Raw genomic sequence first — 13,040 nt, 5'->3', positions numbered from 1 at the left:
AAGCATGTTTGTGAAGGATTTTTGCTTGTTTATAACTGAAAATTCAATCATAAAAATAATTATAATTATGATTATTTTTTAAAATATATTTTAATAAAAAAATATATTAAAATAATATTTTAATTTTTTATTGTATAAAGAATATTCTTTATCGTGTAAAAGAATAATGTCACTTAAAATTTTAATTTTTTAAGTAAAGTCTCAATAATATTTTTTTATAATATTCTTTAATACATTATCTTTAAATAAAATCTTTTTAGATTTAAAACTTGTATTGAAATATATTACCTCATATTTAATTTTTATTAATTAAAATAAAAGTAATGTGGCCAGTATATTTTATGTGGCAAAGGTCCAGATTACTACAGTACCGGCTGGCAAAGCCAATGCAGTGGCCATCACCACAGCCAATCTGGTGGTGATGTTTAATGGTAGAGGGTAAAAATTAAAAGTTCATTAGTTACTGTATCACCGAGTAATCATCACCGTAAAGAACCGGCACCTGGGCCCATCGGTATGATCTAACAAGTAACAGCGTACCATTTCACAAAACAAAAGGAGAGTATTCGAGTATTGATTCTCCAGGGCTCTTAAATAAGCCCTTCATTGACAAAGATAATCTAAGTGCTTCCAAGACATTAAACTCACAGTTATTGCCTCTATCTTAACAACTCAGCTTAAACAGCGTTACTGGCTGAGCTAGGTGAGACGACGGTTCCTAACTAGCTAGGATGTGAAGAAGAAGGTTATATACAAAACAAAAATTCTGAGCTTAATAATCAGGGTTATTAGAAATTCAAAATGTCTGCATAATGGGCAAAATTTGGAATCCAAGGACTATTCAGGGACCAGATGGGATCTTGGTTCCACTCCATGCTCAATTTGCTGGGAACTTGGAGCTCTGGTAACATGTCCTTCCCCGTAGGTAAGTGGAGACTTGGCCTTTTAATCTCGTTTGGTTTTTCATATCTAACATTGTTGCTGTCTTCTATTTCTTTCTTGAAAACCAAATTCTGCGCAGGCATTAATACCGGTGGCACTGGATCTTCAAGTTGACTGCAAAATGACATGGTGTCCAAAGACGATGGTGGTGGGGATGAAGATGGAGACGCATGAATTGTCTTCATTTCTTCTTCCATTGCTGCCCTTTGCTCTAGAACTTTCAAGGAAGTTGCCTTCCTATATATCTTGCACAAGACTATGTCCTGCATTGTATGTCAGAAAATTAATACAAGTACAGCGTAGAATCACCATCTCAAGTCATTCCAAAAAGGGGTCCATTATTCTTTGTATCTTTCGTTGTCAACAGAAAAAAGAATCAGGTTACTGAGAAATTTCAGAAACAGCAAACACTTCAAAATAGAATGGAATTGAATGATACAAGTCCTTCTGACTACAGCTTACAGCAACATTCCACATGGAAGTAACACAGAACTTGACCTTATTTGATACATCTTGGTCCATTCTTTGCAAAAGGTAAAATCTTCATTGCAGTGAGATGTTGATTCTTCGAAACCAACAACAATTGTGGGAGGTTTCTTGGCCACATTCATGCCTCGGAAATCGGAATTAGCCTAACAACTATGTGAAGGTCTTTTTAATTAGTTCTCTTTTCCTTTTGCCTTTTCTTTTAAATTAACAAGTCATGATAGTGATTATAAGTAAAAATAATTTAAAACTAACTTGTCTCCCCCCCCCCCCAAAAAAAAAAAAAAAGAAATAACACAAACACTTCATTCAATCAAGAGTTAATAAAAAATCAAAGCTAAGATACACACATATATATATATATATATGTATGATAAGTACCTTGGGCAAGGGGCATGAATATTCAGGCAGGCGATACTCGTTCATGACCCAATCAGTCTTGTTCCCTCTTGGCGCTCTTCCCTTGTAGAAAACAAGAGTCTTTCTCAATCCGATCATCCTCTTTGGGTCCGATAAGCTCACAATTTTCCGGTCAGAACCAGTGGCTTTCCAAAACCCATTGTGAGTAGTCCTATTAGGCCTTCCTCCACTACCATGCTTCCTGTCTCTAGGCACAAAGAAATACCACTCCCTTTCCCCAACATTTGACAATCCTATACCACAACAACATTAACATTGATGTAAGCATGCATGTTTAAGCTAACTGCGTTGTAACATGAACTAAAATTATTAAAAGGGAGTGAGCAATATATATGCATACCAGGCAAGTCCCAAGGATCATGACGATAGATGTTGAGGTAGCCGATAACATCAAGACGCATTTTTTTACCAAAAACTATATTTTTAAGGTAGAAATCAAGAAGTTCCTCTTCAGTTGGGTGGAAACGGAAGCCTGGAAGATCAAGCTTTAATGCCATTTCAGCCATGGTGTGATGCTGGCTGTCTGTAGTTTCTAGTCACTAGTGTGTAGTATTAGTAGTGGTAGTAAAGCTTGCAATTCTCAATATAAAATTGGAAAGGTTGCTCCATGGACACGCTCCTTCCTTGCAAGGATATTTATAAAGGGTGAGATATGTATAAGCGAGAGATATGTTGGTGATGTTGGTCGATAGAAAAAACATTAAAAGAAGACCTGGTCAGGAAGAAAAAAATGGAGATAGCTGGGAAGCTCGGAAGATCGATCAATGGTGGAACCCACGCGGTTTATCATAAAGTCCCCAGTGACAAACAATGTGAGGGGACACTCATGACATGTCTTTTGCGATCTTGCTTGACCTCGTTTTTATGTTCTACGGATTTTGGCCATTTACTTGGAAATTACAAGGCACGGGGGATGTTTTTTTCCAACAAAAACTTGCACCACATATTTTGGTTTTTGAACAAAATGTTTTTTTTTTTTTTTTCTGGTTACAGATTTCAGATTTCAAACAGCATCTTAGAACTTTCATGGTCAGCTAACCTTTCTTCATTCGTCAGTATTGTACGTAGATACTCTTTGAATTGGTCATAGCAACTAGATGTTTTGCTTCCTGTTGATTTTTCCGATTCTGGCATTGAAATGTATGGCAAGCTCCTAGCTGGTCTTTTACAGGTATGAGTATATGTGGTCGTCATATTGATTTTCTACGTAGAGATCTGTCCATGTACTATGGGTACCTCGCTGTTAATTGTCTTTGCTTGCCAACTAAACTACCTTGATACACGTATACGATCCATGCTCCGTTTGTTTTTATAATTTAACCTTCATCTTACCCATGTGATTTTAATTAAGTTTCACTTAATATTCTCTTGAATTTGGTCATAAAAAAAGATATAGCCCGTAATTATTATATTTTTTTTGAAAGCGTAAAATCTACGACAATACAGACACACACTAAAATACAAATAAATTACTTTTTTTTTTTCTGGGGGGGGGCACCAAGCATTGCTACACGACAATGAGGTTTTCCACAATTGAATGGAGATTGATTGCGCTTTTCATGTTCTAATTAAGCTTGTCCCAGCATTAATCATGTGGGAGCATGATTCATGAAGTTGTAGCTTTTATTGAATTTTCACATTTGGAAGCCGGACAATAATCTCTAGCGTTACACGGTTAAACTATTGAGAGGTATTTAATTAGATCTTACAACGAGAAATTAATATATAAAAGTTCTTAAAACGTAGTGGGTCTATATATTAAGTATTAACAAGAATGAATCATGAAGAATAAATGGCCTCATTTAGATTCAAAGGAGACTCCGCGTTCTTTAAATTCCTTTCACATGATGCTTAATGGTAAAGTTGGAGATCAACGAAGATAATTTTTCAATATCATATGTGGACAATTTGACTTGGAAGTCTCAAGTCTTCTCCAGAGACTTGAAGAAAGTCTTTTCCCTGTAGGTAAATGAGGGTCTCTAGCTATGCCGTTGCTCTTACTGGAATTCCAATGTTCTTCCATCGATGCTCCCTTGGAGAATCTTGGGGACCCCCCTCTCTTCATTATTTGCCTCTCTTCATTATTTGCTTTGTTATTGATTTTGATCCAAGGTTGGTACGCAGGTGTTTTATGTAAATTACTAAGATGAAACAGTGGAATCAGCTTTCCATGAAATTTCCTGGAAGTTCCTTGACACTTGGAGTTCATTAAATGTACAGAAAAAAGATGTTTCCCATTATATAGCATGATTGAAAGCTGAAGCTCTATTTTTTTTATAAAGTTTCTGATCAAAAGATTGCTTGTATGTTATCGTCTCGGATGTTAATTATAGCTCTTTAGCCCGAATAAATTCATTTCATGTATAGAAGGATGCATGGAAGACTCAATTACATCAAGTTCAATGAAAAAACACAAAGGTCCAAGAAGGTCATGAATTGAAGATGGCATAACGAAGACAAAACTTAAATACCTGTTTGATATTATCATGATTTGTTATTGAATTGGGTTAAAAATAAATAAAGAGAAAAATATCTAATAAAGAGTTATTTTATATATATAATTATATTTTTATAATAAATAAAGATTGATTTTGAATATTAAATAATTCTTAACAACTTTTTTAAAGACAATCATGATAGACCTATTATCTTTTTTTTATATATTATTATTATTAACATGCATTCCCACGGTCCTGAAAGACCCATTATCTTTTATTTGTGTGTGAATTGAACATTGGTATTAGAATTATTGATGATACTTGAGATGTGATTTCTCGTGTTGTTTTGATACGCGGTTGGATTGTATTTTTATTAAAACTTATTTTTTTTTATTTTAAATTATATTTTTATAATAAATAAAGATTGATTTTGAATATTAAATAACTCTTAACAACTTTTTTAAAGACAATCATGCTAGATTCATTGTCTTTTACTTGTGTGTGAATTGGGCATGGGTGCTGAAACTATTGCTGGGACTTGAGACAAGATTTTTTGTCATGTTTTGCTACCGCAATTGGACTTATTTTTTTATTTAAAATAAAAATTTTAATATTTTAAAATAATTTTAATATGCTAATATATATATATATATATATATATATATTTAAAAATAAAAATACATTTAAAAAAATAACCGTCAATACGATAACAAATCTACACGAAAAAACCTCCAGTTGAGGCGCAATTCAGGATACGTAATCATTAATTAGATGCAAGTGTCAAAGCACAAGGGACCCATAAATACTAATTGAAAAGAACTTCCACCACGATTTTTAGTGCTTCACTAGTTTCATGCCCCGCGCGATGCCGCGAGTCAATTATTTTTTGCATTTTAAAAATAGCCAAGATCTAAAAGTGTTAAGTTTTTTTGTAAAGTTATACCCAAGAGTCTCGGTTTTGGTTACATCACCTGATCCAAGAGTAATGTTTATAATATTAATAATAACATTAAACTTGGGTTAACCCTTAGCTTAAAAGTGTCTGGACTACAATACCAGATCCAATAGCATTGGACGTGGGTTTGGTTGCAAGGTCGTGTCATAAAAGTGTGATAATTAAATAGATTAGTTAAAAAAAAACCAACAGGAAGAAAAAACTAATGAGAAAAAAAAAATGAATTAATTGGGTTAACCCGTCATACCTTGAATTCATATCATGAAAGTTTGATAACTAAATAGAAAAAAAAATTAACATTAACAATTTAAATTAAATGAAAAAAATTAATTAAAAAAAACAAAAGGCATCAGCCGAAAACTACTTAGAAAAAAATTTAATATTAATAAACTAAATTAATTAAAAAAAAGAAAAGAAAAAAAAACCTCTAAGAAGAAAAAAAAAATAAATATAAAAAAATTTAACATTAACAATCTAAACTAAACGAAAAAAATAATTAAAAAAGCAAAAAAAATTCCTGGTTAACTTGTCAAACTAAGTTAACCCGGGATTCGTGTCATGAATGTCTGGTAACTAAAAAAAAAAGTAAACATTAACAAACTAAACTAAACAAAAATTAATTAATTAAAAAGAAAAAAAATCCCGGTTAACTCGTCAAACCATGCTAACCCGTTAAACCCAGGATCTGTGTCATGAAAGTCTGATAACTAAAAAAAAAATTTAACATTAACAAACTAAATTAAACAAAAACATTTATGAAAATAATAATAATAAAAATTGACGGGTCAACCCGGAATTAACTGGGTTCACCCGTAAAACCAAGTTAACCCGTGAAACTCAGGATATGTGTCATGAAAGTCTAATAATTAAATAGAAAGAAATTTAACATTAACAAACTAAACTAAACGAAAAAAATTAATTAAAAAGAATAAAAAGCAACAAAAAAAAATTCTATTTTAACTTGTCAAACCAAGTTAACCCGTTAAATCCGGTAAATGTGTCATAAAAATCTGACAACTAAATAACAAAATTAAACATTAATAAACTAAACTAAACAAAAAATTTTGTTAAAAAAGAAAACAAAGGAAGAAGCAAAAAAAATCTCAAAAAACATAAAAAACTTAAAAAAAAAAAAACGACTAAGAAATCAGTGTTTTACTGTGGAAATAAAAAAATTAATTAAAAAGAAAAACAAAAAAAATAATTTGAGTTAACCCGTTAAACCTGGAATGCGTGTTATAAAAGTTTGAGATAGAAAAAAAAAATTTAACATTAAAAAAAAAATAAAAAAATGAAGAAAAAGAAAAGCAAAAAGTAAAAAAAAAAAAAATCTGAATTAATTGGGTTAACCCTCAAACCAAGTTAACCCGTCAAACCTGGGATTCGCGTCATGAAAGTTTGATAACTGCATAAAAAAAAAAATTGACGGGTTAACCCATAATTAATTTAGTTAATCTATGAAACCCAGGTTAATCCATAATTAATTAAAAAGAAAAACCATAAAAAAAAATCTGGATTAACTCGTTAAATCTGGAATACATGTTATAAAAGTTTAAGATACAAAAAAATTTAACATTAACAAATTTTTTTAAAAAAAATATCCATTAAAAAAAAAACAAAGAAAAAATGAAGAAAAAAAAAAGGCAAAAAGCAAAAGTTAAAAAAAAAACGAAAAAAAAATCAGCTCAGTTTAAAAAAAAAAAAAAAAAAAAAAAAAAAAAAAAAAAAAAAAAAAACCGGAAAGTAGCAGGGATCAGTGTTTTACTGTGGACTGCACAGTGCAGTCCACAGTAAAACACTGATCCCTTTTAGCTATATATCAATGTCAAGATTCTCGTATTTGCAGTACAACAAATCTTGTTAGAAATTCGAGTGTAGCGTAAGCTAGAAAAATTGCAAGACTCCACCGAATCAGCATTGAAGTTTAGGTTTGGCTATGAACACCCGCAGTATTAGTAGCATTTCAGTTTGATTTTTTTGGGCATTGACATTTTTAAATGCTTGTGATTCAAGAACAGTGACTTCTTAGTTCTGACAAAATGGAAAGCATCTTGACAGTAAGAGCCACCAATTGTGGCTTCCATTGTCCCAAAGTTTTGGAATTGAATCCCATTATGGACCCCCGGGGGGGAGGGTAGAAGGCAGCCATCAAATTGGACAAAAGCCATCAAGATTTGTTGCTGGGTTTGTCTTCAAAAGATAACAGTCCTCCTACTACGAAATTTGATCTGGGTCTTAGCCCAAGACTGAATGGATCCCTGCCCCCTAGTTTCTGGAAGGAGAGAATAGCCGAATTACAAGAAATTTGTCCTTAAAGTTAGGATTGAACTAGAGACAATCAACAAAGATTTTAAATCCGAAAGGATTGATTGAAGTCGGGTGTGCGGTACAGGAACGAGGGAGACAATAAAGAAGAGGAAATGATGAACTTGTCAGGGTTCGATGGGGCGGCTGCAGGCCTTGGATATATATATATATATATATATGAAAGGTCTCTCAGCCACTGCTAGCCTTGTAAATGCATGGTCGAAGGTATCGGATAAGGATAATGTCATCTGCATCTAATAGATATTAACATGAATGCATCTGAACAGGTAGAAATTTTTTAGATTTTATTGTGTTCGGGTAAAACACGAATGTAAAAGATTGGGTATTTGTTTGGGTATAGATACGGATATGCCTACTTATAACTTGAATTTAATTTAAAATGAATAAATAATCTTAAAGTTTTAAAAAATACATGTATATAAATTAATTATATATTAATAGTTTGTTAATTATAGCATTTGAATTCGGGTTTTCAACATCAAATATTCATATGCGGTTAGGTTTTAATAATTATACTAAGTTGAGAATTGCACCCTTTTTTTTCTATAATATTTAGAGTAATACTCGAACTAGATTTTGTACACGAAGACTGTGTAATTAGTAATTAATTTATATTTAAGAGAAATTGCCAACGCTAACATAAAATTAAAACCCACTTGCGATTTGAGGCAACAACTCAAGGGTTATTGATGGTTGTTCTCATAGGCAATTTTGTGGGTTAGCATATTGTGAAAATTTGCTTCCCTCTTCCCTTTCAAGTCTGTAGTTGACTCTGGTTTCATAGACATCTCCTTTTCCAGGCCTCCTTTCTAGTTTCCCCAAAGCTGTAACATTTACAGACTTCAGTTTTCACTTTCAGTTTTCATGTGGTACTACTGCACGCTTCCATACCTCAAGTTTCCCATGTTATGTTTTTTTTTATTATTGAAATATATATTAATTTAATTATTATTTTTAAATAAAAACTTTGAAACTTCGAAAGACATGGTCCAGCCGCAATATCATGGTCCCCACTGGAATTGCTCCCTGTTTCTGCATCATGATCGTCTTGCCTTTGCAGGGATTGGACCAGCTTTGAGAGCAGGAGAAGGCCAAAATGGCAGGCACAAACTGCAAAAAACTTAAAGCGGTTCCCAACTACAGTCACGTTGCCCCAAAACCTGGGCCTTATGATACTCCTCGATACACTTCTTTGGGTGATCCATGCTAATGCTTTCCATGTCTTTTTTGGACCAGACAGGCAAAATGGCTGGCTCCTTTCTGTCAAATGGCAAGTAGAAACTGTCCCCCAAGGTTAATGGGCACTGGAATTGCCTCATGATCCATCCTTCTTGCATTTCTTGATTGTGGCACAGGCTTATCTGGTTCAGTCACCATGCGACACGCATGTATCCCACTTACAGAAAGAGATTGCATTAAGCCACTTAGAATTTGCTAAGTTGGAGCTTCATGGATAAGCACTCTGTGAGCTAACCTAAATTTGTTCCTCCCTCGGCCTGTTGTTAGCCTGTCCAAAAAACGTTGTCGACTCCTTAAATCAGGCCCAAATCTAGATGATGCTCCGTTGGGTCGATTTTTCTGATAAACACATGGTGTTATCATTTATCTATCACTGGTCCTCGAAAAGTTTTTCCAGAGTCTTAGCAGTAGGTTCCCCAAGCTCTGCAGAATCGATTCCAGGGAGTTTTGATGGTGTGAAAAAAATATTTTTCGACTCCAGTAGTAAATGGATTTAATCCTTTCATTAAAACACCCTCTAAATTTACCTCAAGACTTATTATAAATATATTCAATACCCAATTATACCAATATCCTAATCCAAAAAAACAAAAATTAATAAATAAAATAAATACAGTTTTCATTATAGTTACAAGAACCGACCAGAAATCTACTCAACACAAGCTTCAACGGATCAACCTAAACTATGACTTTTAAAAAAAACCAAAACACAGTTGTTTTTGTGAGGGAAAAAAAGGGGTGGTTTTGCATTGAAAAACCCACGGGTTTCAGAATCACCCAGTTGACCTGTGAGGCTGTGTTTTATAAATGGACTTGCAAATACTTGAGAATTGGACAGGTAAAATCACTCGATAAAAAGAATGAAGTTACCACAAGTCTCCAACTGTCCCATCCCATCCACAGGAAATTTGTCAAGTAACTGTACCAGATACGAAGGCAGTTCCTGAATTTTCACAAAAGTATTTGCTGCTGGTAGAAGCGAGGGGTAAGGATTTGAGTGACTTCACAATACTACTTCACCATTACCAGTAGCAAGAGGCGAGTACATAAACCAATAAAATAAAGACAAAAGAAGCTAGTTTGGTGGTTTGTAATGTCATCACCATGATTGGTCAGTTCTTTTTGTTTCAGGCTATCATTAACTCTCTCTTTTACAGTAGCACAAAACAAACAGCCTCTGGAATCTCCAGCTACAGTTCAAAAAATCCCTGTCCAAGCGCTACTGAACTGTAGCAGGAGTAGTATTCCCTGATCACTCATACCCGACCAGCCAGCCCGGCAAACACCAAGCTGGTACAAAGCACTCTACACGTCCACCCACCAACGCAAGCCCCACCATTTCAAGGTCCCCAAGGTGATGTCAAATGCACAAAGCACCACGCAAGATAACACTAAAGAATCAGCAAAAAGGCATGTAGTTGGCTATGGAGAGCATTGTCCATGGAGAATAAAGCTGCTTTTTTTTTTTTGTAATTTTGCTTCTTGTTGTTTCTATATATATATATTTATAATCATTTGAACATAAACATAATTCAAGGTACAAAACATTACTCCTACAATCTTAATACCCCAAGTAAAATTTTGACTGCCTTTTTCCTTTGATCAAGTGCGCTAGTAAAACAGACACAAAAGACCCACTTTTGTCAGTTTTCACTCCCCTCTAAGCACCCAGTCATCCATACCGAACCAGACCATTATGGAATCGTCGGTATGTGACCCAAAATCAAGACCAAAAACAAAAGAAAGGAAGCCTAAAGCACCTTTTTATCCCTAACTCCATATCTTCCTTTATAATGTCTCTCCTTTATAGAGCAACTTCGGTGTGCAAAGTTGTAGCATTGAACCCCACCTGTTGTTGCTGTTGCTGTGGTGATTGTTGCCGCTCAATCTCCCAGCTTGCCTTGGCTATAACTCCATCAAGCACAGGCACGTACTCCTAATCAAAACAAAAGACAGGGCCATCATTCACAGGTAAACAACACAAAAGAAAACGAAGAGGACACCAGGATGGAAAACTGAGAATGATTATTTCTTCAAACATCAGGTTGTCTTTTCCGTAAACGAACTCGTCCAAATTGTATGACCTCTGAAAAGAAAGCAAAACCTCAGTAACCCACCTCAAGTTTTTGAACAAGTTCTTTGGCATTTGGTGCAGAGACAATGATGTTGCGTTGGGAAGGCTTGATAAAGCCATCATCCACGGCTTTGTCAATGAAAGTCAGAAGATAATTGTAGTAGCCATCAACATTAAGCAAACCCACCTGTGCTTTTTTGGAAACAGAGTCAAGAGCTTGAAATAGAGAGCCATGACGCTTTGAGGAGCATACAAGGAAAACTCACAGGTTTGTCATGGATGCCTAACTGAGCCCAGGTAGTCACTTCTAATAACTCCTCCAGAGTGCCATAGCCACCTGCAACCACAGTAAAGGGATGAAGAAGAAATTAGAAACACCGAAAACATCATTGATTACTACGAGAATAAAAAAAGAGACGAGTTCGCGTGATCTATTTATACATAAAAGCGAGAAATGCATGGGACCTGGTAACGCTATAAAACAATCAGAATTGCGGGCCATTTCTGCCTTTCTTTGGTGCATGTCGGCTACTGGCTTTACCTCTCCAACGGTTTCTCCTGTGATCTGTGGTTGCACACACATACACATATATAAAGATACAATCTTTGCACACAATGAAGCTAAAAGTTTCAAACTTTAGACCCCCCCCAAACTGAAAAACTACCACCAACTAGAACAAAACATAAAGAAAATCCATCACAAATGAGATCTTGCACCTCTTTGCTCATCAAAGTTCTTGGTATGATCCTGTAAACAAAACCAGTATTAAAATTAGGCTACTCATGCAAGAAGATGAGAAACCAATCAACATAATAATCTACCCAGAAAAAGCAAAAGAAGGAGTGAGTATATATTGTACCCAAGAACATTGCCTCCACCACTATGAACAGCTTGAGAAACCAAGCCCATCAGTCCAATGCTTCCACCTCCATACACAAGATCTAACCTTTTTGCCACCTTAAACGGAAAACACAAAACACCCTTTAAATACCGAGCACAGGAGCCTCAGTTAACACAAAGTGAAAACAGGAAGTATAATTTACCAGCTCTTGACCTAGTTCATTGGCAGCATCTCTGTAGCATTTTCTCTTCCCGGTACTGCTACCACAAAACACACAAACCCTCTTGAATCTTGATGGTTTCAATACCTTTCCCTCCATTATCCTATTCTATTTTTTTGCGAAATTTAGCTTCTAGATCAATCACTACAGAAACTAAAAAAGCGCGTGAAGGTTTTGTGTGTGAGTACTACAATGTTAAATGAAACAGAACAGCCACTATTTATAGACACAATAAAACTATATTAAAAATAAAATAAAATTCACCAAAAGAAAAAAAGAAAAAAGAAAAAAATAATAATAAAAAAAGGAAAATCAAAAATCAAAATACCACATACACACCAAACAACATTGATAAAGGGATTGTAATGAAGGAAGACAAAAGGGGCTTAAAGGGACAAGCAGAAAGAGCAGTCTCTGCTATCCACCCATGACTTACACGTGGCTTACTCTGATGCCTTGAATCATGAAGGCTTCATGCTCCACAGACATTATCCAATCTCCACCCATCTCTCCCTCCCTGTGACATTTTTAATGCAATGCAGTCATAACTTGGAGGCTAAAACACGTGCAGGGGCTCCCTGCTCTAAAATCAAATCAAGATTGATATTATGCTATTATTTTAAGTATCGGACTACAGATTTATCTAACATATGGGTTAAGCAATTTGGAGGATAAGCCATAGCTAGGTACACAGTAGCATAGTTGTCATGTCCAGGACGAGGTTCAGATCGTGGGATTGATTGTTTACGTGTATAAATTGGTAGGTTAATTCAGATTTATTCGAAAACTAGTAATAAAAAATATCATTTTGGATAAGATTATTGGAAAAGAAAACTTGAAAGATTTTACTTCGGATAAAAAAAAAATGAAGCTGATCCTGTCAAGTTGTTAGTTAAGTTAAAAAGTTATCGGGTATTTTTCAAAACAATTAGGGGAAAAAACGCCAATGTGCAAGGGTTTAGATTAGATAAGAGGCTTGGCCTGGTGATTCTGATAAGTTCTTAATCATAGAATAATCCTTGTGTTGCTTGTATATTTGCCTGATGTTATCATTCCCAAAAGAAAAAGCCAATCCACTTGCCTTTTTTATCCACGA

At 34.5% G+C, this 13,040-nt stretch overlaps 2 protein-coding genes across 2 annotated transcripts; both read right to left on the bottom strand.

Annotated features, from left to right (window-relative positions):
- Positions 1 to 542: 542 nt before the first annotated feature.
- Positions 543 to 2,527, bottom strand: LOC118058883 (NAC domain-containing protein 6). The gene is made up of 3 exons (XM_035071663.2): positions 2,189 to 2,527; positions 1,810 to 2,081; positions 543 to 1,205 (listed from the first exon to the last, which is right to left on the bottom strand). Exons 1-3 carry the CDS (start codon positions 2,352 to 2,354, stop codon positions 789 to 791), a joined length of 855 nt encoding a protein of 284 aa, XP_034927554.1. The 5' UTR covers positions 2,355 to 2,527; the 3' UTR covers positions 543 to 788.
- Positions 2,528 to 10,288: 7,761 nt separating this feature from the next.
- On the bottom strand, positions 10,289 to 12,142 carry LOC118058882 (cytokinin riboside 5'-monophosphate phosphoribohydrolase LOG5). Its single transcript, XM_035071662.2, has 7 exons — positions 11,927 to 12,142; positions 11,743 to 11,840; positions 11,600 to 11,630; positions 11,348 to 11,447; positions 11,149 to 11,219; positions 10,926 to 11,069; positions 10,289 to 10,744 (listed from the first exon to the last, which is right to left on the bottom strand). The coding sequence occupies exons 1-7, from the start codon at positions 12,041 to 12,043 to the stop codon at positions 10,613 to 10,615; spliced, it is 693 nt and encodes a 230-aa protein (XP_034927553.1). The 5' UTR covers positions 12,044 to 12,142; the 3' UTR covers positions 10,289 to 10,612.
- Between the last annotated feature and the right edge of the window lie 898 nt (positions 12,143 to 13,040).

The sequence above is a fragment of the Populus alba genome, chromosome 9, assembly GCF_005239225.2.
Source record: "Populus alba chromosome 9, ASM523922v2, whole genome shotgun sequence".
In the NCBI taxonomy this organism is placed as follows: Eukaryota; Viridiplantae; Streptophyta; class Magnoliopsida; order Malpighiales; family Salicaceae; genus Populus; species Populus alba.
Note: the sequence above shows the minus strand (reverse complement) of the source record. Positions and strands in the feature narration are given on the sequence as shown.

What these genes read in the sequence shown, in the direction of transcription:
- LOC118058883 (XM_035071663.2), bottom strand. Translation starts at nt 2,354, where the DNA reads ATGGCTGAAATGGCATTAAAGCTTGATCTTCCAGGCTTCCGTTTCCAC. An exon ending in TGATCCTTGGGACTTGCCTG is followed by an intron (nt 2,082 to 2,188) that starts GTATGCATATAT and finishes GTTGTGGTATAG; the next exon opens with GATTGTCAAATGTTGGGGAA. An exon ending in ATTCATGCCCCTTGCCCAAG is followed by an intron (nt 1,206 to 1,809) that starts GTACTTATCATA and finishes CATACAATGCAG; the next exon opens with GACATAGTCTTGTGCAAGAT.
- LOC118058882 (XM_035071662.2), bottom strand. Translation starts at nt 12,043, where the DNA reads ATGGAGGGAAAGGTATTGAAACCATCAAGATTCAAGAGGGTTTGTGTG. An exon ending in GAACTTTGATGAGCAAAGAG is followed by an intron (nt 11,448 to 11,599) that starts GTGCAAGATCTC and finishes GTGCAACCACAG; the next exon opens with ATCACAGGAGAAACCGTTGG. An exon ending in TAGGCATCCATGACAAACCT is followed by an intron (nt 11,070 to 11,148) that starts GTGAGTTTTCCT and finishes AAAAAAGCACAG; the next exon opens with GTGGGTTTGCTTAATGTTGA.